The 26,429-nt window shown below is 36.6% G+C and overlaps 1 protein-coding gene across 5 annotated transcripts; it reads left to right on the forward strand.

The window, feature by feature from the left end:
* The first annotated feature begins 5,288 nt into the window (after positions 1–5,288).
* On the forward strand, positions 5,289–25,257 carry LOC124633967 (thymosin beta). 5 transcript variants are annotated; one of them, XM_047169355.1, is made up of 6 exons: positions 5,289–5,448; positions 21,729–21,885; positions 22,799–22,912; positions 23,212–23,325; positions 23,717–23,830; positions 24,293–25,257. In XM_047169355.1, exons 2-6 carry the CDS (start codon positions 21,744–21,746, stop codon positions 24,430–24,432), a joined length of 624 nt encoding a protein of 207 aa, XP_047025311.1. In that variant the 5' UTR covers positions 5,289–5,448; positions 21,729–21,743; the 3' UTR covers positions 24,433–25,257. The 5 variants fall into 5 exon arrangements, with proteins under 5 accessions (XP_047025311.1, XP_047025314.1, XP_047025313.1 ...); XM_047169356.1 differs by lacking the exon at positions 5,289–5,448 and adding an exon at positions 12,868–12,890; XM_047169358.1 differs by lacking the exon at positions 23,717–23,830.
* The last annotated feature ends 1,172 nt before the right edge of the window (positions 25,258–26,429 follow it).

The raw sequence follows: 26,429 nt of genomic DNA on the forward strand, positions 1-26,429 counted from the left end.
ATCCGGCAGCGATCGATTTAAGTATATGAGCTATATAGAGTCTATCTATACTGTTACCTGAAAAAACGTGAAAAGATTGTGTGCGTTACCCTTGCCAGATGTTGTCGAAAATGGTCATTTTAATCTTATAGATAATTAGTTGTGCGGCTTCTGTAATTGTTGCGCACATTTTTAAATTTGTTGCGCTTATAGTTTTTTAATTATTTCACAAAAACATTTCCTGCTGGAGTAACGTTACCCCAGCCAGACCTTTTTCTTTCTGATGGGAATATTGAAATAAATATTACCTATAAAATTAGTTGTAAATGTTGTGCCATATTTTGTATTTGTTCTTTCTTCGGTTGCGAAGTTATTCGAGATTTTGCTGGGGTAACGTTTTCGGTTTTGCTAGATCTTTGAAATGGTTAAGCGGATTCTTATCAAATTTTGTACATGACTTCCTAGGAATTAGTTTAAATTGGTTCGGCAATAATAAAAGAAAAATAATGCATATCTTAAAGGTTATTTCATTAAATGGAAAAACGTTTCAATTGGTCCCAGCACCCTCAATAAGAAGTCTAAAGACTTACTTTAAACGTAATTTTAAAGCTTGTAACTGCGTTCAAATGTATATGAAGTTTCATTAGCATGCTGTAAGTATTTTACAAGTTATGATGATATTCAGTTTTTCACTGTACAAAACTAAGTACATACATGATTTTTTAAGATTTTTTACTGGCCGGTAAAATAATCATTTCAATTGAACTTTTAAAGTATTATTATACTTATACTTAAAAACAATCACAGATAAAAATTACAAATGGTAATTTTGCTTTTTTTTTAATTTTCTATTATTTTTTACTTAAATTATAGATTTCAGTATGCACAGTACACAGTTACAGTTTTTATTTAAATATACACATATTGGAATGTGTAATGATCACAGACAATAAATAATATACAATGTTTTTTTCAGTTAACACTAAACTTACGTATGTCTTATTTAACAGTGTATATTTAACAGTGTACGCGTCTGTACCTAAATTGTAAGGTGTATTATACTAAACATTTCAAAAGATAGTATAATGTTCTGCGTTTTCGCTATTTCGTAACCACCTAAACTTGGTCGGGTTACCACGGTCATTCACTTCTTATATAATGACTTTAATCGTATTATCTCATTAATTATCCAATGTACTGAGCTGAAATTTTACTGACATACACCTGATCTATATAACTAATTATTGAGATAACATTCAGTTCATATATCCAATCCTGTGGCCAAACAACACCGCGTGCATCAAGACCGTGCTCGTGAAAAACTGAATATCATCATAACTTGTAAAATACTTACAGCATGCTAATGAAACTTCATATACATTTGAACGCAGTTACAAGCTTTAAAATGACGTTTAAAGTAAGTCTTTAGACTTCTTATTGAGGGTGCTGGGACCAATTGAAACGTTTTTCCATTTAATGAAATAACCTTTAAGATATGCATTATTTTTCTTTTATTATTGCCGAACCAATTTAAACTAATTCCTAGGAAGTCATGTACAAAATTTGATTAGAATCCGCTTAACCATTTCAAAGATCTAGCAAAACCGAAAACGTTACCCCAGCAAAATCTCGAATAACTTCGCAACCGAAGAAAGAACAAATACAAAATATGGCACAACATTTATAACTAATTTTATAGGTAATATTTATTTAAATATTCCCATCAGAAAGAAAAAGGTCTGGCTGGGTAACGTTACTCCAGCAGGAAATGTTTTTGTGAAATAATTAAAAAACTATAAGCGCAACAAATTTAAAAATGTGCGCAACAATTACAGAAGCCGCACAACTAATTATCTATAAGATTAAAATGACCATTTTCGACAACATCTGGCCAGGGTAACGCACACGAAAAGATTGATTCTCGATTCCCGATTACTTCGTAAGACCATAAATAATAGGTTTCCCAAGCGTGCCATAGCCATATACACGGGACTGTCACCATTATTTGAGCAGCGGATCCCGTATTGTTACTATCCCTTATCAATCTTGAAAAAACCTAAGTCAGCAAGTAAATCTTGAAAAAACCTATATATCACCAACTCAATGACAACATGGCTGGCCATGAAAAAAATATCGAACAACAACAACAGTTATTTCTGACAGCTATTGCAATTTTACTGATAAGAGTCACACCTAGCTCCCAGTGTCACCAGGTGTTTCTTTTATCGGCGTTATCATAGTCAACTTTATAGCAACCTGTGTGTTTCTTCACGTTTCAAGTGCCGATAGACTCGATGTCTATCTAAAAACGTGAGGTTTTGTTCCAAAAGGCTGGCCCAATACGTGCAGAAGATGGGTAGGTATTTTCCTTGGATATTGTCATTATAGAATTGATTAAAAGGTACCATTAGTTATGAGGTCTTATACAGGCTGTCGCTCTATGTAAAACCCTGGGGCCCGATTCTCCTAATTTTACTTAGCGCCATACGATTCACGTTCGACTCGATTCGACTGAGATCCAATCCCGACTCGATTACGATTGAAGCGTATGTGGCATTCCGCTATTTTTTCTTTGAAATAAACGTTTTTATCCTTTTCTGTCATTCAATAATGAATCGTTTTGTCTGTAAATGATTTACGATTGCAAAATGATTGTACAGCAAACTACCGTATAGACCAAAATCATCAAAATAGCAGACCAATCGCACACCAATCAAATGTCAATCGAATACGATTGGTCTTTTATTAGTAGCAGAATGCCCGATATGGTTAAAACTGCTATTGCGATCATATTGCGATTCGTTTTCTATTCGATTTTGACATTATTAACTTAGGAGAATCGGGCCCCTGGTAGTCAGGTGCAACTAGGGCTGCCATCTCGAATCTCGCCAAACCCGGACAAACATTTGAAAAACCCGGACATTTGGCGTAATTCGCATTTTTTCCCCGAACGAGTACGATTTTTTTTAAACAAAATAATACTTAATTTGTAATCCATTTACTATTAACATATACTTAAATTCAATGAGGTGCTTCCTTACATGAAAAGTGTCCGGGTTTTCCCCGGACACTTCTTGAAACCCCGCCCGGACGGCCCCCGGACGGCCTCCAAACGAAGACAAATCCGGGGAAACCCGGACGGATGGCAGCCCTAGGTGCAACCGTTTAAACTGGAAGCCGAACCCAACATGGTTGGGAAAAACTAGGCAGATAATAATTCATTTACATATTACAAATATGAGTGCATTTATAAAAATAACTGAAATCATCATACTACTACAATAAGCTGCTAAAGTAATCTTCGACCCTTCTTTTCAGACTGGATTAAGATAATTATGTTCCTGTACTGTACCTATAAAAACGTCATTTCGTACGATAACACTACGTGATTATACCACATTATACAGCGGATATCATAATCTGCATTTTTCTCTTAGGTGTCCTTTAGAACGAAATCCTCATTTTTAAATTCAAATAATTTAAATTTTCTGAGGATTTCGAGAAAAATTAAGGTTAATAAGTTAATAAGGATAATAAGTTAATGGTGAGCTTTTCTCTAATCATTGTCAAGGTCAATCAATCGCAGTATGATTAATCATCATACGATAATTATAATTACTGAAATCTTTTCTCTTTGTTTATACAAAGGAAGTGACTCTATTTTAATTAATACTACATTACTGCTGAGTGCCCTCAAGGAATTTCCTTACTTACCTATATTACAATTTCTAATAAGTATGTAGTTACCGTTGGCATTTGTAAGTATCATCATGTTAGGAATTCGAGATGTAAGGGATTACTTGATTAAGATATTCATCTCGTTGAACAATGCGGTTAAACGCCGGGGAATGGGATAAAGATGGCCGGCCATAATGAATCAGGTCTAGACCAGCCCCATCGCCCACGGGTGCCATAATGACGTATTTCCTTTGCCGGAAGTGCGTCACATGGTGGTCTGGCGCTAATGCCGTTTGCAGAATAATTATTGTAATTTAAATAAATAAGTAAATATTTTTTTATGTGTCCTTTGCGTGTTTTATTTTTCATTTACTTAGGAATATTTGGAATCTCCAAATCTGTGTGTGTGCTCGGCTCATAGGTAAATTAGCAACTTCAGACAGAAGACGAAGAAGAAAATAATGCGGCCAAGAAAATCCAGTACAGTCGATGTCAGTCTTCATTCAAGTAATTGCGCTAGGCAAATTACCTGCAAAGGCACATCTGGCAAACGACGAATTAGCTGATATACGCATGGTCTAGGCGACTTGCATCTTATACCCTCAAACCTTTTTATATCAAGTCCGAGTCTGCTAAAGTCCTTCCGACAAAAAAATCTCTAGATCCGGAGTGAAACCGGGCTTTGTAGCTAGCCTTCCTCACTTCCTCACTGTTGTCTGTCTCATATTTACGCGCAAAAGGACACAGCTGACGCGAAGTGCGCAGAAAAAGTATGAAGTGAAATAAATTCTTCCCAAAATGAATCGGGTTCGAGTTCAGGACATTGAGAGTCATCTTTTAATTCGGTCCTCTGAATAAGTGAACTTAAAAAAAAACTTAGTATTTAAGTAGCGAGCGGTACACACTTGACCTCCCCTCCCGCCCTCCATGTGATGGATGATTCACGGCCAGCGGTGCAGTGAGGGAGCGGAAACATTTTGAACTTGACAATTTTTCCACAGTTGTTGCAAGTAAATAAATGACTATTTGTTAATTCTTTGTTCTTAAAACACATCGTTTAGATTTTCAAAATGGTAACAGAGGTAACTTTAAGGTATAAAATTGAGGTTGCGAGCTAACCACCAACGAGAAAATCCTGTTGAAAATCCATGATAAAAAAATTATCACTCTGGAATTGAACCTAGATCCCAGTTCTCTGTTTATCAGTCGTGTTCCGTGTGACAAAACGAGGCCAGCAGTCACCTCTTTGTTATATTTTTCTTTGTTGATAATAATGAAATAAATACCTACCTCAATTTTATACATATTTTCTAGTACGTGCGTAGGCATTTAATCAATAATTACAATAATAAAGAGTTTGCGATGTACTCATTGATTAAACTCCTAAGACGTAAAAATGTTTAATCTAGAGATCACATAAACAGAAGAATGTTAATTAAGTGTAAAGTAACAATAGAGGGACTTGCTTGTGGAATGGACGCACAAAATCCTGCACAGTTTGATTAACATAAAGGTAATTATTTACATTCAATCAATGATGTCATCAATGTACGCATATTTCCTTCATTATTTTGTTTTTAGAGCGGTAGGCTGATCGGCGTGAATCATCGCGTACACGTACAAGTAAAATATTATTATTGTAGCCGTGGCACCGCACCGCGAGGCGAGCCCGCCGCTCCACCCCCGAGTCGCACGCCCGCACACAACTTCTGTCTGTTCGCCTCAGTCGCATTTTGACGTCGCTACATAGTGCACGGAACGCCTTTCTTTCTCCACATCAAATAACACTTGGTGAGTTATAGTTTTAACAGGTTCTTTGCTATTACACTTTATAATCTCATTGTTTATATTATTCCGTTCATAAAACATGGTCAACAATTCAAGTTCGCGTGCATTTTCGATGAATATCGAACCGTCCCCCGATGTCCCTCCCTCGGGAGCCGGCGATCGGATGTAGTGGCGGTGGTGTGTAGCGGCATCGCGGACTCATTGATCAGGAATTCCTTTTGAACATTTTGTCTGCTTATATGAATGTAATTGGAAATTATATTTGTTGATTAACGGAATTACTGTTTGTCAGTTGGAATGGGAGCGGTCGAGTGACTTCATTCTTTTATCATGCACAGTGGTTTATGAAGTTTTGCGTTGTGAATTTTTATTGTTCGATTACTTCTTAGTATTAATTATTGATTAACTTCTAATGGATCTTTGTAAGGACTAATGTTAAAAAACCATTGTACGTGTCGCTAAAATTAAATCATTTGATTTTCCTTCCTACCCACAATGGCTCATTAATTTGCTCCTGATTCGCACACAGATTTGCCTGTATATATTTTTATGTTTTAATAACGCTCAATTTTTCTTGATGATATTTAATCTACAATTGTTTTGGGCGTTAATGAACCCACAACAAAGGTTTATTAATTAAAAAGTTTGGGTGTTGCCACGGGGTGGTTTTTTACGGATAAAAACCGGCAAATTGCGCTAGCGGCTACTCATTACCGTCAGACTTTCTAGAGGGTGGGAAGAAAGTTTGTGGAAACGGCCCAAAAATATTCTTGTTCGTACTAAACACGTAAACAATTTGTAGCATGTTGCAAAACAACCGGCTTTCTTACCGGGAAGTAATTCGTCAACAAAGTTTTTCGTACAAGTAGTTTATAAACTGAAAAAACAAGAGAAAAGAACCGAATTAACAGTTCGGTTGTGGTTCGTTTAACATCATGCGATATTATGTTAATAAATACAATTAACTCGTCTCGCTGACTTAGTCGTGTGTCGTGTCGTTCAACTTTGGATTTTGAGAGGAGTATAAAGCTTAGAATTCGGGGATTAGAGATCAGCTTTAAAGATTACATTATTAGGTACGGTATTTTATCCGAGCCTAATTATGTTCTGTAATAAACTACGAGTTCATTACATGTCGAAGCACTTGGTCGTCATTAATGCGGTTCGACCGTAAAGGCTTACAGTTTATGGTGGCCCTTAAACTTAACAGTAGCCATTGACGGGTGTTAATGAACTCAAGTTTTGTATCAGCCGGCCGCTAAATATAGCAATCTGACTAATGCACAACACATGCTTGACATACCCAATAACCGTCCGTTGATGTTTTGAATAATAAATCATCCTTTGATATCAAATTCGAAGACTACACTTTAAAAAATCATTTCGTTTAATTATTTTGATTTATAGAACTCAATGTGACTCTCGTTATCAATATTGTTTACCTCGACCGCCATGTTGAAATGGTCGTTTAAGGATATTTTTTAAAATCAAGGCAAACACATTTGGATGTATGTAGGTCCCAATTACAGACAAAAAGAGGAAAAACGCGGTAGTCATAAAGCACGGTGGATTGTTACAAAAGAGTTAACCGGTTCGTGTGAACGCTGGGACTTTCGCCGCTTTCACGCATCATAGAGTATTGAACGGTAATCATTGTCGAAATCTATAATTAGTACACACGCTACTTGCATACACGAAACGGTAATGTCAGATGCCATATGTAACATTGTTTAGTTGCGGTTTCTAACTGAATCCATTTAGGAATGCACCTAATTCAGGAATGCACTAACTTTGCAATAATAATTGTTTTTCTTCCTGTTTTTCTTTTAGTTAAGTATTAGTAATGTTTTCAAGCATATTGTGAATATCTGCAGTACCGCCACTGCACGTAGACATTTCCTTACAGACGTAACCCTTTACATACACAAGTTCGATGCAAGTGCGTTGGTTTGTAATGAAATCTGTCCAGACAGGACACTGGCTCATGTGCGAAAGAGAAGGATATTCCCAGACTTGTTTGCTAGAAAGAGTGGGGATTACTTCCCGAATACGCGAATCGATTGCCCGGACGCGTCGCACCCCTATTGCCCTAACAGCTAGGGTTGTCTGCGAGGGAAGTAATCGAATTAGTACTCAATTGCGGAGGAAAAACTGAGGGAAACATTGTTCAAGTACTTGTTTTATTGTTGTCTCATTAGTTGTTAAGTTGAATGAAGAAGTCAGTCGATAAAGTAGGTACTTAGGAAGAAGAAAAGAGTCTTGGTTCGCGCAATCGCAAACTTTAACAAGGTTTCTCAGACGGCACGAATTTGAATTCCCTAAGAACCGTCGCATTATAAGCCTAGATATTATAGGACATTGCTCCCACATCGCTCTTCAAGCGTAAAAAATAAAGTAGGTACCTAGTCCCCAAAACTTGGCGAGGGCGCCAACCCAACCATTCGGCCCCTAACAGTCGCATATATAACGAAGCCCTAGGTACCCTATGTCGGTTTATAGATCAATAAACGGCGTGGGGGACCGCATCGGAACGCTCAGCGAGTGCCCACTTAGGTAATAATAAAAAATAACGCAGTTTTCGCACAAGGGAGGCGAATTTTTCTGAGACAGCTAGCCAGCTTTTACACTACCTACTGGATTTTTGTAAAGATGTTTAGTCAAATCAGTTTGAAGATTGCCCACATAATAGCACTTTTTCAAGTCAAATATTTTAACACTGCTACAGCACCAAAATGCCCACCCTACCCTATGTATGGCATAGTGTTATGGATAGAAACAAGAAGCGGTGACGAAAAAACTTCCCGAACGAAAAATGAGCTGATATAATCTACTAAGCTCCTAATACGTCATGTACAAAAATGTAGGAGTTTTATTAAAATTAAGTATGTAATTCTCGCGCATGGTGACAAGCACGTCTCATTTTCATAATTAATTCTTTTCTGTACTTCAATTTACTTAATTAAATTATTTAGCTTTACAGCTTTTTTATTAGTAAGCTAATTAGGAACTGCTGTAGGTGATTTTAAATTAGTGCGGTGCATACCGAAAGATTTAGATCGTGTAAAAAATGTGGCGCATAGATATTACGCAGTGGTTTCCTCAGCCATCCGTGAATGCTTACACTTGAAAATGTCTTAATTGCCAATGTTGCTAGCTTGACGCTCCATAAAATTTGAGACGTATCTCTGATATATACGCTAGCTTAGACGGGGTCGATGACACCTCACGGTAATTCACACTGGATTTGAATTTAACACCACTTTTTTCTGATCTCAATTTTATTAATATTAATTAGACTTCTTAATGACGATGACTCTTAAATTTATTTAAAAATTATTCGAATGCAACGATTTAGATTTAGAAATTAAATATTTTTTAAATTAGCACTGCAATCGAAAACATGATACCGTTATATTTGAATAAATCATGAAATAGAATATTAGATCAACTTCTTTAATACTTTTGCCAATTCTAGAATTTTACTAGTCGCAACATGTTTCGTTATTTAGATTTACTATTGAATTCTAGCTACATTTATTTTGGCATTAGGCAAATATACCTTGATGGTGCCCTTGGCATAATAAGTTGAGGGGAACCGATCCGCCCTTGCCATGGCGAGGGTGACTAAACTATACCATTCCATAAATATACCAAACTACCATTAAACAGACAGTCGGCATTACAAAAAAATATATGACATCCCTTAATGTACTGTAGACATTTTAACGGTTTATGACAAAACATTAAATTGGATTTGTGATTTATGATCTTATTTTCACAACTTCATTTCCATAGACAGTTATAATTTTATATATTCCGCTCATTAAGTTAACATGAGCAAAATACAAATTAACAAGCACTTACATTTCAATACAGTTATTAGCTGCTTGAAAACCATATCCGTCACTTTTCAATCATAAAATAAATACTTGAAGTCATCAATACTAATTGGATTTTACAAGCTTTCCCAACTTCTGAGCGTTGCGCCCCGCATCAGTGGAGTAATTAACGAGAAGAGTGCTTTAACAGCTTAAAATAATGACTGCTTCAAAGAAAATGGAAAGCTGAAGTTCTACTACATAGATAGTTTACGTTCTCCGCAGCAGTGAAACGGATACGGTTTATACTGAGAGATCGATTGACAGACGAGATTTCAATTTCAAGATGGCGTATCGTTAATCAATCTAGTCGATTCAATAGCTTAAATTGTCGCCGACATTCCACTACAAAAATATGTTTGTACAGATGGCAAAGACTTAACTTGTTATTTATGGAATGATCTTGAAATAGCATCTTGTTTTCATGATATATTTCTGTTTACACCAGATGCATCTACACGAAACTTGTTTAGTTTGTGTTCGGGATATGAACTGGGATATGAGCCATCATTTCATTGAACAGTAACTTTCTCAAACGATGCAAATGTCAGAGGTGACATTGCAATGATAATTCTTGACGCAAACATTTGGGGGAAGGTCTAAAAATATCCAGCAGTAGTGAGCGGAGGCCGACATTGTAGCGTAGTAATTCAGTAACAATTCACGGCCCTAGAGACCTGCGTAACTTGTAGTGCCTAGTTCCGTAGTACTACCGCAGGACTGGTTTTCGTTTATTATCTGCGTGCAACGTGGAATACCTTGGCATACACACTTATAAATGAAAGTATAGCGAGTGGTAAAGGATCCGCTGTGACTCACGACTCGTCCAACAATGCCCGCCGAGACAATGGTCTATATCGATTGTTTGACTCGACCATGCTGAGGAAATGTTCGTAATTGAATTACATAATCGGATAACTCACAAATTTTGTTAGATTATCATTTTTATTCGGTAAAAGCACAAAAGACTTCTTAGTTGCCATAGTCTGGACAAAATTTGGTAAAAAGTTACTTCGAATCTTAAAAATAATGGCCACTGAGTCTCAGTAACACGTGCAGTACACGGCAACATTTTAATTGGAAAATAACAATGTTAGGAGAACGGTCGTTAGTTTTATTAGTGATTAAATTAAACCGTAAAACAAGAAGATCTGGTAAATTAATTATGATAAGACTTGACATGGATACTATGTTAACTCTAGAACATGATACTGCATAATCAGTTACCTACTGATTCCGGACTTGACTGTTTGCTCTAGAACAGTGGTTCTTAACCTTTTTGTCATGAGGGACCACTTCACCAAAAGTTTTTCATGCCGCGGACCACCTCATTGGTTTACCTAAATTGAGGGTTCTTTGATAAAGAATACAAGCACACTTTATAATTAGCATTTTAATTTAATGAGATTTTTGTGATTGCATTCTCTACTATTTTCAGAATTCTTCTCTATTCTTTTGTAGGTAAGCAAATGTAAAAAATGACAAACACATGCTTATGTAGTTTCCAAATGCGCGAGCGAAGCGAGCGCGAATTTTTTTCAGACTTAAATAATCATTACGTAGAATGTAGCCCAAATGTACTTAACTTTTTGTTTGTTGACAAATGCAAGAACAAGTGCACATAGCTTCTGAATACGCGAGCGAAGCGAGCGCGAATTTTTTTTTTTAAGACTCAAAATTAAAATTACGTAGAATGTAGCCCAAACATATTTTTTTTTCTGTTGGACAAGTAAGATGGATATGAATGGGAAGAGGGGGTGGTCCGGACCCCGAAATTTAACTTATATGTATACGTCCATGCGAAAACCCCTGCTTACATAGAGAAGTCGGTAAAAATAAAGTTAGATATCGTATAGCAACGACGCGAAGCAAAGCTTCGCGGACCACTTGGAATGTCTCCAGGGACCACCAGTGGTCCGCGGACCACCGGTTAAGAACCACTGCTCTAGAAGGAGTTATTAATACGAGCCGGGATAGGTCCGCAATTGAAACTTGAACTAAACGGGACCTCAGATTGATGTTCCGAAGTGACGCAGCAATATCTCGTGGTAGCCCGTTACTAATCCCGTTTGTAAGATATACTGAGGTTGTAAGTGCTCATTGATTAGAACCTATTGGACAGCTTCCTTTTCTCTGACTTGCATCTACATTCTGTTCACACATTTTCTAAAGATTGTCAAAAGATTTGGAAAGTTTTGGAATGACTCGGTCGAAATAAACAAATAAGAGACGGAAGGGTTGACTCATACGATACGAATAAAGATAAATACAGGAAATCCTATACGAATCATTATCTGTGGATCAAAATATCTGGTCATCGTGGAATTATTATCCAAAAGTCTAGATTACACAGTAAGATAGAGGTTGATTGACAGTTAAGCTCCGTAAACCTTGTAACGTGGTACAATGATTGCCAGAATTTTATTTAACCAAGTCAAAGCCTTTAGAATTTATAAAAATCGGTGATCTTTCGAAGTCTATGATTGACCATGAATTGTTCGGCCTCCAGATATTCTGAAACAGCTGTACAATTGAATAGTTCCAGCCAGTGCTAGGCACGTTACAGTTGCTTTCTCTTGTTTGTTTTGATGCACTAATATTTAGAACAACGAACTGAGTTGGCGGGAGTGTATTATTGTCGATGATTACAGAGTATTCTACACCGGAGATTAGCAAGCGGAAAATTATATTAATCCGTCTTATTTACCCCTTGCTATTGAGAACAACGGATTGGTTACCACAAAGATTTCCATCGATTTACGTATAATCTCTAAAAAGGTGCCATCTATATTTTTGCCGAAGTTGCCATATTCCCAGTTCGAATTTTTAATAAAAAAAAACTATATTTTACGGGGTACATCGTCATGCTATACTACGTATGAACGACATTGAAAAATTGCAAAAAATTGTTGCTTACAAGCTTTATTTTGCTCTAGTTACTTATGACTGTGCTATTCCAGGAATTTAGAATACATTTAGGTCAAAGACCTATGGAACGGAGATATCTTGCATTTTTTACAAGTGAAACGAGTCGTGTATTTGAAAATCGTGAATGTTTGCCGTTTACATTCCAACACTGTTATTACTAAGCAATAATAGCATTTTATCGATCTTCCATGTAAATACATTTTTATTTGTTCAACATGTTTTAAATAATAATTGAACTGATGAGCAACAAATTCCATGACCAATAACAATACCTATTGTGCCATGTTTTCCTGTACTACTTGGTGTTTTTCATTGTAATTTTACAGTTCCATAGTCTGTCTCTATCTCCCCTTAACAGGGAGTTATTTACATATTTTCCTTTAGTTGATTTGGTAAAAAGGTTATTGAGGAAGGACTCCATTTTCATGCATTTAACACAAACCAGATAAATGTTACCATGTTCAGGCACTGCTTTATCGAGGTTCACGATTATGTTATTTTCCGTTTGCAATACAAAACATCCCAACATCATGACGCCACAAACCCGAAGCTACTGAGATAAAAACGTAGAATCGTAGCCAGCACGCTTGATTACGCTCCCTTTGAACATTTTACCCTTTAAAGGGATTCCTGATACTGGTAAGTGGCACGGGTACATCAATTTGCTGTTTTATGACTCGGGAGTGCCGTAAAATGTTTAGTTTTAACCCTCTACAGATTTGCATGAGCACAGTGCCAACTGACGCACATCTGGAAGGATATTTGTGGAAAGAGACGAATTTGTTCGCGTCAAATGTGCTGATTTTGGCTAGGTGGCATTAGTTCACCGGTATTAGAATTTATATTCACAAATTCCTTAGTCTTTTCGTGTCTATTATAAGAAGACCCATAATCCCATGTTCATCTATCTATAGCATCAGTCCAATATTACCTACTTATCTGCTCTGCCTATCGTACAGGAAATACCTATAAGTTATATGCACATAGATAATAATAATTAGTAATCAACATTGTTTGTTGTCGCCCTTTGTGTAATTATCTGAACTGCATTAATCATTTTGATAAACTATCGAAATAGGTACGTAGACGTAATATTGCCAAAGACCATTCTGGAAATGATAACCGAATATTGACACTATAAGGATAGACTCGATAAAGGATAGCCTATGTAAACACAGATAATCATTTTAGTACAGTTAGTTACAATTGAGCTGGTATCGGGCATTCGATATCTCATATTGTGGGAATTTGTAACATCGCAATTAATTTGCACAGTTTGATCTGTATGCAACATTAGCAATGACTTGTTTATTTGTATTAACTACTACATATTTCTCAAACAGCATTTTCTGATTGTTTTGCATGGCATTGTATTGTGATTTTACTAAATTATTAACACCGGATATATATATGTTGTATAGCTTGCCAAGTAACGTGATTCCTATATTTCGCATTCCATCTTCCAAAATCACCATTAAATCTATTTTAACATCCCCTAAATATTATTTGCTATTGCGGTAGGAATTATTGCTATCACATGATCATGCCTGTCTCGTAAAGCACCCACATAGGACACCTGCAGCTCATAATTTATGAGATGCATTAAATCTATCATATTCTATTCCGCATATATTAACTCCCTGTCGCCCTGTTGTAATTATGACATATTTTCTCGCACCTAGCCAAAACGAAGTTCCTTCAATGAACTCCATTCCAAGAATTATTTCGATCAAAACATTTGGACAAACTTTACCTGACAGTATTTACATAAACCATGTTCGTGTGTTAAAAAAAGCAAAGTTGCCCCGTCTGATGGAAGCTATCGACTGACATTCGCCAGACTGTAATTCGATACCAAAACATATTTGTGGAGGCATTGAGCAAATAAAGACACATTCAGTAGATTGCTTATTTGCTCCACTCTGAGAAAACGTATAAATTGAGCACTGTATTTGAAGGGGAAACTCCAAGAAACTAAATAGACAAAGACTATTATAGTTTTATAGACAATGCTGCTTTCAAAATTTCCAGAGGATGGTCGTGGAGCTAATAATATGCATTTACAACTCTTGCTGCTTGTAAAAGCAAAACGTGACAATAAACAACAAAATACTTTGCCTCAATAGAACGTCTTGCCATATCTAATCATGGAATTCAGTCGACCTGATTCTCATATAGTTTGTGACCTTAAGTGGAAAGTGACGAGTGCACCATGTATGGATGTCCTAGCCCCAAGGTTGGCGGCTGTGCACTGCAGATGTCACGACTCTTGCTTCCAAGTCACTCGTCGTATTAATAGCGGCAAGGTCGAACCGTGGCTTCGGATTTGCAGTCTAGATTCTAGATAATCCTTATTTGACAAATGCATATCGATTACATTGGAAGCTCAACTATTTGATTGAAGGCTGAATTAGAACTCACTTATTATCAGATTTTGAGATGCAAATTCAAAAGTCATGTCTCCTTTATCTGCTAATGCTTTATTGGTGTGGGTAACTGTTTCTCCTACGGTTTCTTTCTTTATTAGACACGATATTATTGCTTTATAATATTCTTAGGTAGGTACTCTTTTCACATTTTATAATGATTGAATTAAATTGTCCACTTCTTCTTATTGACTTTTAAAACCGATTAGATTCAAATCACTGATGTTAATTCCATTCCTTCATTAGTATTCTCGTCAGTAAGTCGTTTCTAATTAGTCTCGACGGAGCATCCATCTTTTCCTGTCTAAGCAAAAGGGAAGCAAGATTTAGTTACCATCCGCGAAACATTTACTTATAAGACTTCGATTAGCTCGGAAGAACTTTCTTGTGGGTTTCCGTATGTTGAATAAAATGCGGTTGCTATTAGAATTACTTAAGACCTCATTTCCCCGGAAGCTATTTCCATTGCTATCGTAAAAAGATTATGTTAATTGGCGATGCTTAATCATAGTTTCTCGAACTTAATTATAGCTTCGGTTCTGTTTGTGGTGTTGGTATTACCACCATTGCAAACATATTAAGTAGCAGTTGTAAATCAGCAGAAACGGTAGGTACGTGTCGAGGCCAGCGATCTGCTTACGGTGAAATTTTAATAACTTTAAACTTTCTACGGTGTCGGCTTCGCAGACGTGCATCGCATGACTCACCCGGTTCACTGTACGCTCCCCCACCAAAATACGGCAGACGCAGCCATTAAGCCGCTATTGATTCCCCAAATGTTGGCGAATTTTCTCTGCTCTGCTCTCTTACTCAATCGATACTGGTTTTGCATAACAATGAGTGCATGCGAATTCGTCATCAACATTCAAGAGCAATTAAAAATACCTATTTCAAAATGGAATACATTGTTGTTACATAAAATAACACAGATAAAGAAATATCATTCGTGGCGTGAGAAACAGAACCCTAAAATAACAAAGTTATCTTAATAATAACTCTTTGTAATTTTTTATGAGTGATTAAAACGCAACGATTCGGCTGACATTTTGAAACTTCTGACCATATGGTGCGCATGCGTTGTATTTTTTATGGCGCCAAGAATTACGAGTTGTTTTACGTACCCGTTCTTGCAGGTTCTATACCTTATATGGTTTTGGAAAGGCGCCATGACACTCCACGCACCGTTAAGCTGGCTTAATCTAAAGGTACAATAGAACACTGATTTTATTTCGTCGGGTGACGAGACAGATGGTCAAACATAAGATTGTATGTGACAACCATTGTTGGAACAAAGTATGGTGATATCTTTTTAAGGCCCATTGTGTCTTTTTTTGTGTCGATGTCGTTAGGCATGGCCGTGACTCACATCCTTTCCGATACGAAGGAGAAATGTTAGTACTTACTTATTTTTAAATTGTTAAGTCACTTAAGTCGCGTGAATCAATTATGACGCATTCTATAGGTAGTCACACACATCGACACGTTAAAAACTTGAGACAGAAATCGCTAAGGTGTCGTGGCCAGAATGACCTCATCTTGTTTTCGGGTAGCAATGAGTAAGTTGTAAAGTATTTTATGATATTTTAATATACTTTCTGTTGGTGACTACTGTGACTAGTTGGCGATACTCGGATGATCCATTTTACAGGCACTAATGAAGAATTAAGTGCAATTTCAGCTGTCTAAAAATTTGAAGAAGAACAGATTTATCATGTGTTTCTGCAAAACGTTGAGCGGCAATTTTCTCAGTAGTTTAATTAGAAGCAACATGCTCTGATTAGCGGAGCAAGGCGCGTGCGGTACGCTCGGTAACTAGATATGTGCGGGACGTATTTATGAAAACTAACACCTAGCCGCAAAACCAATACACTGCTACTCATTTATCTAACGCTGTAACTACTATTACTACAGTACTTAAGTAATTAAACGATATTGTTCAGAGAGGATGCAACGATGAAAGGGCAACCTTCTTGAGGCGATCTTTCATCGCATCGCAAAGCCTCAAATACTTGTTGCGAAATTCAATTGGACCCATGATGTGTCTGATTAGAACCCCCGAGGGTGAAGTTGAATGTAAAGAGGAACCCTCACTAATTACTTAATGTTAGGGTTCCCTTTCCTAATTAGTTCGTAAACAAGTAGTTTATCTAAATGGAGTGAACTATCTACGTTAGTAACTTAACGAATGTGTTGTATTCTTCTTACTACGACTAAACCAGTGGAAACTAACTGTTATACGCGTGATTATATTTTTTAAGATTGATTGCTCGTAAACAATTCAGTTCTATCGTCACTTACTAGATCAACAGTATTAATTTATTATCTATCAAAGCGAGCATCCAGTGTTTATCCATCGTAAACTTCCTTTACTGCATTTTTATGTAATAAAACTGTATGTACCTACTGGTGCATCCGACGCTTCAGTAACGACTTATCGGGTTGCGAAAACCCGACAGCCATGAGCCACGGATAACCAACAACTGGATTATTGAGGTCAATTGATATATTGCAGCATTTTTAATTTAAATTGAGGTTCTTAATTGTGTTTACCTTAACTCACTTTTATTTCAAGATGAAAAATTGTATTCTTGCGACGTCTTTCTTTCTCTATGTAATTAAGTTAGTACCTACCAAGTTGGAGACCGCAATGACCGTTGAAACTTTTTGCATTACTGAAGCTTGCCGCTGTGTAGAAATAGAATTACCTACTTACTTTGGATGTTTAGGGATTGTTCACACCAAACGTATTGTCCGCCGCTGACTGTGAGTATACTCACTGTCTGCCCCAGTGTGAACGTCGACTCAATCTGCAGTACGCGTACTCACCAAGCCGACAATAAGCTATAGCGTACGATGCGCTACATGTGTGAACAAAAGAATAGGCTCGTGTAGGTTCACACTAGATGCGTACGCTGAGCGGCTGACTATTCTACACATAAAAGAGCTCAGTATTTGAACCCCCCAATCTTCATACATAACAGATGCTATGTCTTCCCAAGCGCATCTTCGTAAGTTTCTATCACTAAATTCTTCTGAATTCGCATTCCAAATACATTCTCTAGAATGTACTTCTGCAATAAACTTTTCGGTGTCGAACATCGCGAGGTGTCACGTGTCACGTCTGTCCTCATTGAAGTTTGTTTCTCGAGTGTATTGCGGCCGATGCGCGCGGCGGAGCGGCGCTATTCGGCAACTGCGTCCGCGTAGCCAATCCGCGTCCGCCGTGCATAGTCGCGTAGTAAAATAATCGGCCACTGAGAGTCAGCGACAACAGACGACGTAATAGCGTATAGTCGGTTCGGTGTGAACGACAATTTCAATATATATGGAAAAGCAATAAACTGCGTAACGCGCGCTCACAGTCAGCGGCCGACAATACGTTTGGTCTGAACGATGCCTTATTACTGGCCATTTCTTGTTGATATTCTACCGCCTGTTGGGTTTGCGTAAATTGTGTAAGCTACGCAATCTGTTAACTGCTGATTTGGAATTCCTATAGGCTACAATACTTCACCTACCTGGAAATGCTGTCTGCCAAATATTACTACCACAACTGCCGCTGGCCGCTGCCGTTGCCAGCTTCCAAAATATCCGTGCCAAAACCTTTTTTACCCTTCTATTGGACTGCAACCCCAGCTCATTGCCAAAATTTTGTTTTCGCAGCTATAGAACAGCAAAACACAACAATTTTAAGAGCTAAATAGCGCCATTAAATTTCGGAGGCTCATAAAACTGAAATGATCCGTTATCGTTTACATTAGTCTGATACAAAAGTCCTCCTACACAAGCACGTGCTTCGAGAATTCCGCAAAGAATCACCGTGTGAACACGTTGTCTGAACATCTTGGATATTATAGCAGTTTATTGTTTCTTTACTGCCAACATATTGTTTATCCTTACCCTCGTCTTCGCAAAACAACCCAAACTAAATCTTCAAAGGATTTCTTTGGAAAGATACAAAACTTTTTTCCACCTTTTTCCACACGACAGTGTCGTAACTAAGTTCGTCCTTGTTACTAAGGGATTTTTTTCGGGAACTTTTATAAACAGAAGTCACGGATCACAAATGGAATGGAATTAACCGACCTATGAATTTACCCTACCTACTTTAAATGTATGTTTCGTTCTAATTCCCATAAACGAGTCCATTAGATCGATTCAATACATAAATCAGTTTAAATGAGGCGTTGTAGGTAAAATTACAATACCGAAGCCTAAAACAATAACCAATTTACGGTACACGGTCATGGATTCTTGTTTGACAAGATGGCCATAATTTCTAAGCAGTATTTCTGTCGATAGGTCCAAGAGCATACTTAATATTGACACCTTTACCTGTGTCCCACAATTCGCAATCGCTTGGTGTTATTATGGCGCTACACACCACCCTAACATGTTTCACAGGTTTCGTATTTATCAATACACAGGTAAAACCGGACTACAGGTACATGGTGGACTCGTGACGAAATATTCGTAATTTCATCTCGATGGAACTCTTATAAACTTTTGATAGTCTTAACTTTTGGATTTTGATCGAATGACAATAATTTAAAAGTCTTTTGTTAGCCAAAATCTATTTGATTCTGTCATGGTGTACCACAAGGAAACGTTTTGGGCCTCACGAATACATATAATGGTGATGAAAACACTTTCTGTCAAAGTGAGTCAATCTTATTCCAGACTAGACGGAACACGAATCTACAACTACATGTAAAATGCCTGAACTAAGCGACTAAGTATTGATCTGATATATTATGCCTTCAAAGCAAGAAATAACGAAATGCGTCATATGATTATTTACTTATTGAGGACAATCATATAAAAACTTAGGCCTACACATTTCATGGCGCTTAGTAATCTCAAAGTAGGTCGAAAACTGTATGAATAATAAAACGAAAAGGCTATATGAATAATACGTAGCTGTTCAAACAAGAGTCAACGTTAACTTGCAGCCATAATGACTTGAAACACAATAAACAATTAAATAACTCGTTAAACAAATAGCGGCCAATGACCTTTTCCCTCGATTGCTAAACATGTTAAACTGGTCGGTATTATGTCAATCAACGATATCTTAGTCAAATTGTGGCAAACTGTATGTTCTGTTCATTATAATGACGTTTCTGGATCATTCTATCAGAGGACTCGTTTCAAACAATAGACTTTATCCTCGTGTTGTTGTTATTACTCAGTTTATTAATAGATTCGTTTGAGAATGTTTTGATTCATTATTACCTGTTTAAAATATTTTGCATTCCTTTACGATAATTTATGCATTTATTATAACATAGTGTGTGGTATGTTTCTGATTCGCTTTCCCGTGGAATACTTTCTTCTTTTCACTTTAATTAATCATTTTAAACCGTAATCAGGCTTAATCACTATCAATAACGGTTAAATTTTAATTCAGGTCATCTCTATAAGTCACGTAGTTGAAAAGATTTTGCCTAATTTTGGATAAGGCTGAGTAATCCTAGAGACCATTGATAAAAAAGATTTAAAATATTGTGACAATGCTCCCCTATGATTATGTACCCCGAACAAACATCCTTTTGAAACAAAAGATTGTTTCCCTGTCCACAGGATGTATTCTGGTTTAGTATACACGCCGAGTTGCCGCCAACAATGACCCCACGTTTTTAATATGCGTTGAGCGTTAGCTTCCATCGCGGCCATGCATCACTCATCATAGCCATTGGGAATAAAGCCTGCTTGCTGAAAAAAAAACCATACAATTTGTATTGTTTATCTGTATTCACGTGATGAAAAGGAAAAAAAAAGAACCTTTGCATCTTTGAATGAATATTTTGATTTTAATAATTTTGTTCGGGTTTGAATGCATTTTGAATTGTAGATAAAAAAAACATTACACTTTCTCCTGTAGCGAGCCCGTAGAACAATTTAATGATTCTAAGTATGAAATAAGTACTACGAAATAAGAAATTTAATGGCGATATCTGCAAAATTCTTACTCAGATCAACATGAGTCAGTTGAGCATCCTAAAGAAAGTTTTGACAAACAAAAAATAGAACAGCACTGGACCGCGGTGTTTGTTTGCGTCTTACATTACATGTGGGCGAATACATAAACAGTTAACTCACCAACAATGGCCGTGGTACGCATAATATGCTTGTTAAACTGCCGTTAGTTCACTCTGCAAGCGATTTGTAATTGAAGAGGTCGCGGAAACCATGACGGGAGGCGGTTAATCCCGTGATAGGTTGATGAGATGGGAATAATTAATTATAAGCTTTGCAACACTGTGATTTGAATCAACAATTTTGGGAAATAACCGAAATTCGGTAGATTTTTCAAAGACAGAAGTTATTTGTCTGCAAAGAGAACCTCTTCCTTATTTTGAAGTCGGTTATAAAGAAATACCTTATGAATTTTAGCAAGGCGTTTCGAAAAGCATTTCTTTATCTTATAAACAAAAAGACAGTAAACAAAACATTGTCAATTAGGCGTACCTACCTAATCTTAAGCGGTTGTTTAGTAAACATGTTTTATCTCTAACGCTGGCTATCATCGTCTACCCATTAGTTCGAGCGATATGTGAAAGCCGCACCATGGAATGTAACTTTTAACATTCTTTTACGTCGTTATATGCGTTTCTTTGCTTTTACTCACTTGTAGCGTTTTTGTCGATAGAATTGACTACTTATTGCCATATTGATCGCAGAATCGATTAGTTTTAGCAAAGAAATAATGTAAGTGTACTAATGAGTCAGTGATTGTCAGATCACAGACTCTTATCTGGTTTAGTCATAAATGACGTGTTCTGTTTCTTCAGAATTACCTACTTCATGAAAGTGTAACTCCGATTGTTGTATTCAAACCAATAGGAAGACTTATTTTCGAAATTTGATCGTACCACTTTTTAGTCATGTATTTCTGAAAACTAATCAAGTAGTTTATCAAAGTAGATCGTCCATATAAAGAGGCTATGTAGGTGTGGAAAGGCCAATGACGGCTAACTATCTTAATTTCATCATATTTTTGTTGTATTACGGATCACGGAACTAAAAACAGCTTCTCTCCATTTTCCAGATATAACTTCATAAAATGGCGTGCTCAGTAGATGCCCCCTCCCTCAAGGACCTGCCCAAGGTAGCCACCGACCTCAAGAGCCAGCTGGAGGGCTTCAACCAGAGCTGTCTCCGTGACGTCGACACCAACGAGAAGATCGTGCTGCCATCTGCAGAAGGTATGTTCTAGAAAATGTAGAGGCCGTGAATAACCTGTAGTTCTACGTGGCATAAGAGGAACTTCTAAGCAGAATGGATCTTTTGTCATAAGCAAGTTTCTTGCAGTTGCAGAAATATACGTCAAGAGAAGCCTCGAATCCCAACGTTTTTTTTTGTAATATCAAGGAAGAGACTTGTCTGCGATATAGCCTGAAAATTGCTACCAGAATCGCGATGCGATGAATTTTCATTACAACTTTTAGTTTTAAAGTCAACTAAGGTGATAAGTAGCAATTTGCCCAGAACCTTAATAATCGACTTAGGTGTCTAAGTAAGTGGCTAGTTACTTAAATTATTAGGTGTTCGGAGTTAGCGTTGGTTCATAATTCAATTAGTGGATAAACTCCACTTGGGCCAACAGTTTGACTTGCTTACATAACTAGTAACTTCGAATCCAATTTGTTTTGTGATAAAACGCGCCAACGCATAGTCACAACTTTCTTTTTACTTCGGATCTCTATCATCTTATTCTGTCGTAATTCTTATGGACTGGGATATTTATTTATCTAGATACAATCAACATGATTGGGTATTATAAGAATAACCGCTCTGGACGATCATTTTCTAACAATTATCGATTATGTATCGGGTGAAAGTGCTTACCTCTTTACTTAAGTTATAGTTTATTTTTGTTTCTACATATAGGTAGGCTACCGAAGCGTCTAGGTTCTTATCCTAAACATCATCAAGATAAGGTATTTTAGTAGCCTAATCTACATCGATCAGCAATTCACCTTATTTAAAATCCACAACAAACAAGTAAAGGCGTTTATCTGGAAGCCTAAGCACACAATATTGACGCTTCGATTGAAAACAAACATTCCACGAGCAGTCGATAACAGAATAACAAAGAAAATTTCAATTTCACAACAGACGTAGCGCGAGAAAAGCAACACAACGCGCTACTTCAAGGCGTTGAACAATTTCAGACATCCTCACTCAGGAAAACGGAGACGGTGGAAAAAATCGTGCTACCGAATGCACTAGGTATATCACCGGGTGGAATGCCGCGCCACTAATAAATAATAGCGAGCCGCAATACGCCTGTGAGACGTGGCTGCTTTTGCTCATCGCATTCCTTCTAATTTTAACTGGGGAACTAAACCAGGGGACGATATGCTAATATGTATTTTTCGACTCATTGCAGTTATTGTTGTTATCCTAACTACCTACGTTTTATATTTATGACTAAAATAATAACGCGCATGTTTTTAGCCGTTGTGAGAGTGCTAAAAATATTTCAAATTTCGAATCTTTTTTTTTTACATATTGTCTGTGGTTTACAGATGTTGCCACTGAAAAAACTCAGAAGTCCCTGTTCGATGGCATTGAAAAGTTCGATGCTACCAGGTTGAAGCACACAGAAACACAGGAAAAGAACCCACTTCCTGACAAAGATGGTATGTTTTCTTTTTATTTCTTTCGAGCACAAGCACCCTGATTACGCATGTATATCTGCAATATATTGTAAATTACATATTATTATTTATAATTTTCATTAAACCTTATGCGCTTAAGAGTGGCGATAAGATGTATCCTTATTTTGAATAATTACATGCAATTTTAATGACTCAACAAGTTAAGACTCATTCATTAGCTTATCAATGTTTTTGCCACTATTTACGGCCTGACACGCTTTTTATTCCAAGCATATCGTGTCCGAGTCAATTAGCATGTAAATGTTGCCTTTCTATGAATGACTGTGTTACAAGTACGAATGACACATTCAATGCTTATATTATTTACTTGTATTTATTGTGTTTTTGCCTTGCACGATTTGCTTTGCATCAGTTGTTGCCGCGGAGAAACAGCATCAGAACCTTTTGGAGGGCGTTGAGCACTTTGACAAGAGTCAGATGAAGCACACCACGACCGAAGAAAAGAACCCATTACCGCCTATTGAAGGTTTATTTTTACTGCTTTATAATTTGCGCCTTATGATTTAAGTTATTATTTTTTATTCCCACTAAATACTCAGAAGTTCCGCCTGGTAATTTTATTTGCCTCTTATTTTGCCTTTGCGTGGTTTTATTTATTATCTGCACGCTTACTTTCTTCTTATGAACAGGATGAAGAAAAGAAAATCGAGTTGTGGAAATCGGGAATGCGGGTTCGATTCCTGCCCCCCTAACTGTATAACTCCTTAGTCAGTTATACCTGCAAGATGTTTTTTTCAAAATAAAATATTTTTGTCACCTTTTTGGTAGTTTTCTCAATATTTGACTAAATTGGTAAATGTTTTATACATTATGTTATGAATATAAACAGTCTTATATTCCCAGATAGGCAAACAATGTTTCCAACTTTTTCAGACATCTACAAAATTACAGTTCAAACCATATTCTAACATACTGTTTCCACTCACAGCTATTGAGGCCGAGAAGGAAAAGAACAAGTTCTTGAACGGCATCGAGAACTTCGACCCTACCAAGTTGAAGCACACTGAGACTTGCGAGAAGAACCCTCTGCCTACCAAGGACGTCATCGAGCAGGAGAAGACTGCCTGAATATCCTCATTAAATAACCACCCGCAACTATATCTCGCTAGTATCGCCCGTATTTTAAACTCGATATAAGTCATAGGCCCGTTTGCGCTGTCCGTTTTAACAACGTCTTTATTTTTATCGAACGACAGACCTACTTCAAGGTTCGACCACTTAGAATGGACTTTGTGAACTGGTCCTTATCATTAGTTTATAGGAACCAAATTTTCTATGTCACTTTTTAACGGTATTTAATAAGCGTATTTTACGAGCATTTTATAATTTAATTTATATTGAAAGGAATAATTAAGTATGAATGTCCAGTACTGATTTATTTAAGTCGGGAGCACACTGCACTCCAAGTATCTATTGTTTAATTCAGTGTTCTGCTGTGCTTGTGTTCTCTATAAGTTGAGGTATTGTTAAGTACTCATGAGAATTATACATCTCCGCGTGTGTGATGCTCTGGTCAATAAATTAGGAGTGTAGTTACCAAATCTCATTTGGGTCTAAATTAATTTTTAACTTTATTTCTGCGTTGATATAGTATTTTTCCATTGTATTGACTTAGAAATATGGTAAGAATCATCGAATGTAGTAGTACTGTAACAATATTTACTTGCTCAACCATATTATGGTATAAAGTATTCGGTCTGAAACAAAAAGTAAAGCAATAGTTTGTCTAAGCAATGATGTGAACAGTCATAATTTTTATATTGTCATATACAATCATAGTCAAACATTTTTCCATTTTTATAATAATGCTGTCGATGCCAATAAACCATTTTTACCGGAATTTTGTATGTTTTACAGACGGTGCTTTTTTATAAATATAGATATAAAAAATGAGTTGTGTTTTATTGGTCTCTTATAGGAAACAAATATCCAGGTTGAAAACTTTACTTTTTTTTAAATTTCAAGATCACAAACTTTAAATAGTCCTGTATTCAGATGCGCTTAATAAACTCCTGATTTTAAATATATTTTTTTTAGCTGCGTCAATTTGCTTAAAACTGAAGTTCTTAAAGAAATATTTAGATTTAAAAACAGTTCATTCACCAGAAAGAGGTTGGCCTTTTAGACATAAAAATCAAGAAGAAAGAAAGAATAATGATATCTCTCCTACACGTGTAGTTATGTTTAAATCTACTAAGCTTTACTAAGTCTAGATTTAACATAACCTTTAAGCAATAGTGCACACTATGATCACGCTTGTGAATACTGAAACCTCTGTATGTATGATAGTATTAGATTGCTACGTATGTTAATCTGTGGATATTAAGCATATACTTTATTTATTTCCACGATTTTCATTTATAAAAATAAGATTCCATGAAAACTGGTAAAATTCTTTAACTGGCAACTTCTACTGACAACTTAAAAATTATTGGAGTAGATTGAAATCATCTCGCTTTTTCTTATGTCTAGATATGCGAAAAAAATATATTTAATAATTCTAAATGTAATTTTCCTTTACATATTGCTAAAAATAATGAGAAAACAAAAATAATTGTTTTTTTTTAACGAGCTATCAAACACAATTTTGTTGTCTATGCTACAAATATCCACGCCGGGATGCTATACAATAACGACATGTTAAGCATTTAGCTATGCAGATGAAATAGCAATATGCAATCTTGTCTATTGTGAAAAAGAGATACAGAATGTTGACCAGAAAGGAATGCGCTCCTAATGTGGTAACATTCTTGCAAAAACGCCGTCTTGTAAATTTTGATTTGCTTCCCGCCGGCTCTTGACGGTTTGCTTTTGGCACGTGCAATTTTCATTACATTTTCGTAAAAAACAACTTCGCACAAACAACAAAGTTCAACACTGATGCTGACAGTTGGGATATATTATTTCGGTAAGTGTTTTCATTATATTTTAGCCTCATACGTATGATTTAACATTTGCACGTGTTGTAAATCGTAGACAGCAAAACAACCATTTGCATTCGCCAGACGATATAGCTACGATATGGTTTTTGGATGCCCTATCCGTTCAATAACTTTGTTTTGATT

The sequence above is a fragment of the Helicoverpa zea genome, chromosome 10 (genome assembly GCF_022581195.2).
Source record: "Helicoverpa zea isolate HzStark_Cry1AcR chromosome 10, ilHelZeax1.1, whole genome shotgun sequence".
Taxonomy (NCBI): Eukaryota; Metazoa; Arthropoda; class Insecta; order Lepidoptera; family Noctuidae; genus Helicoverpa; species Helicoverpa zea.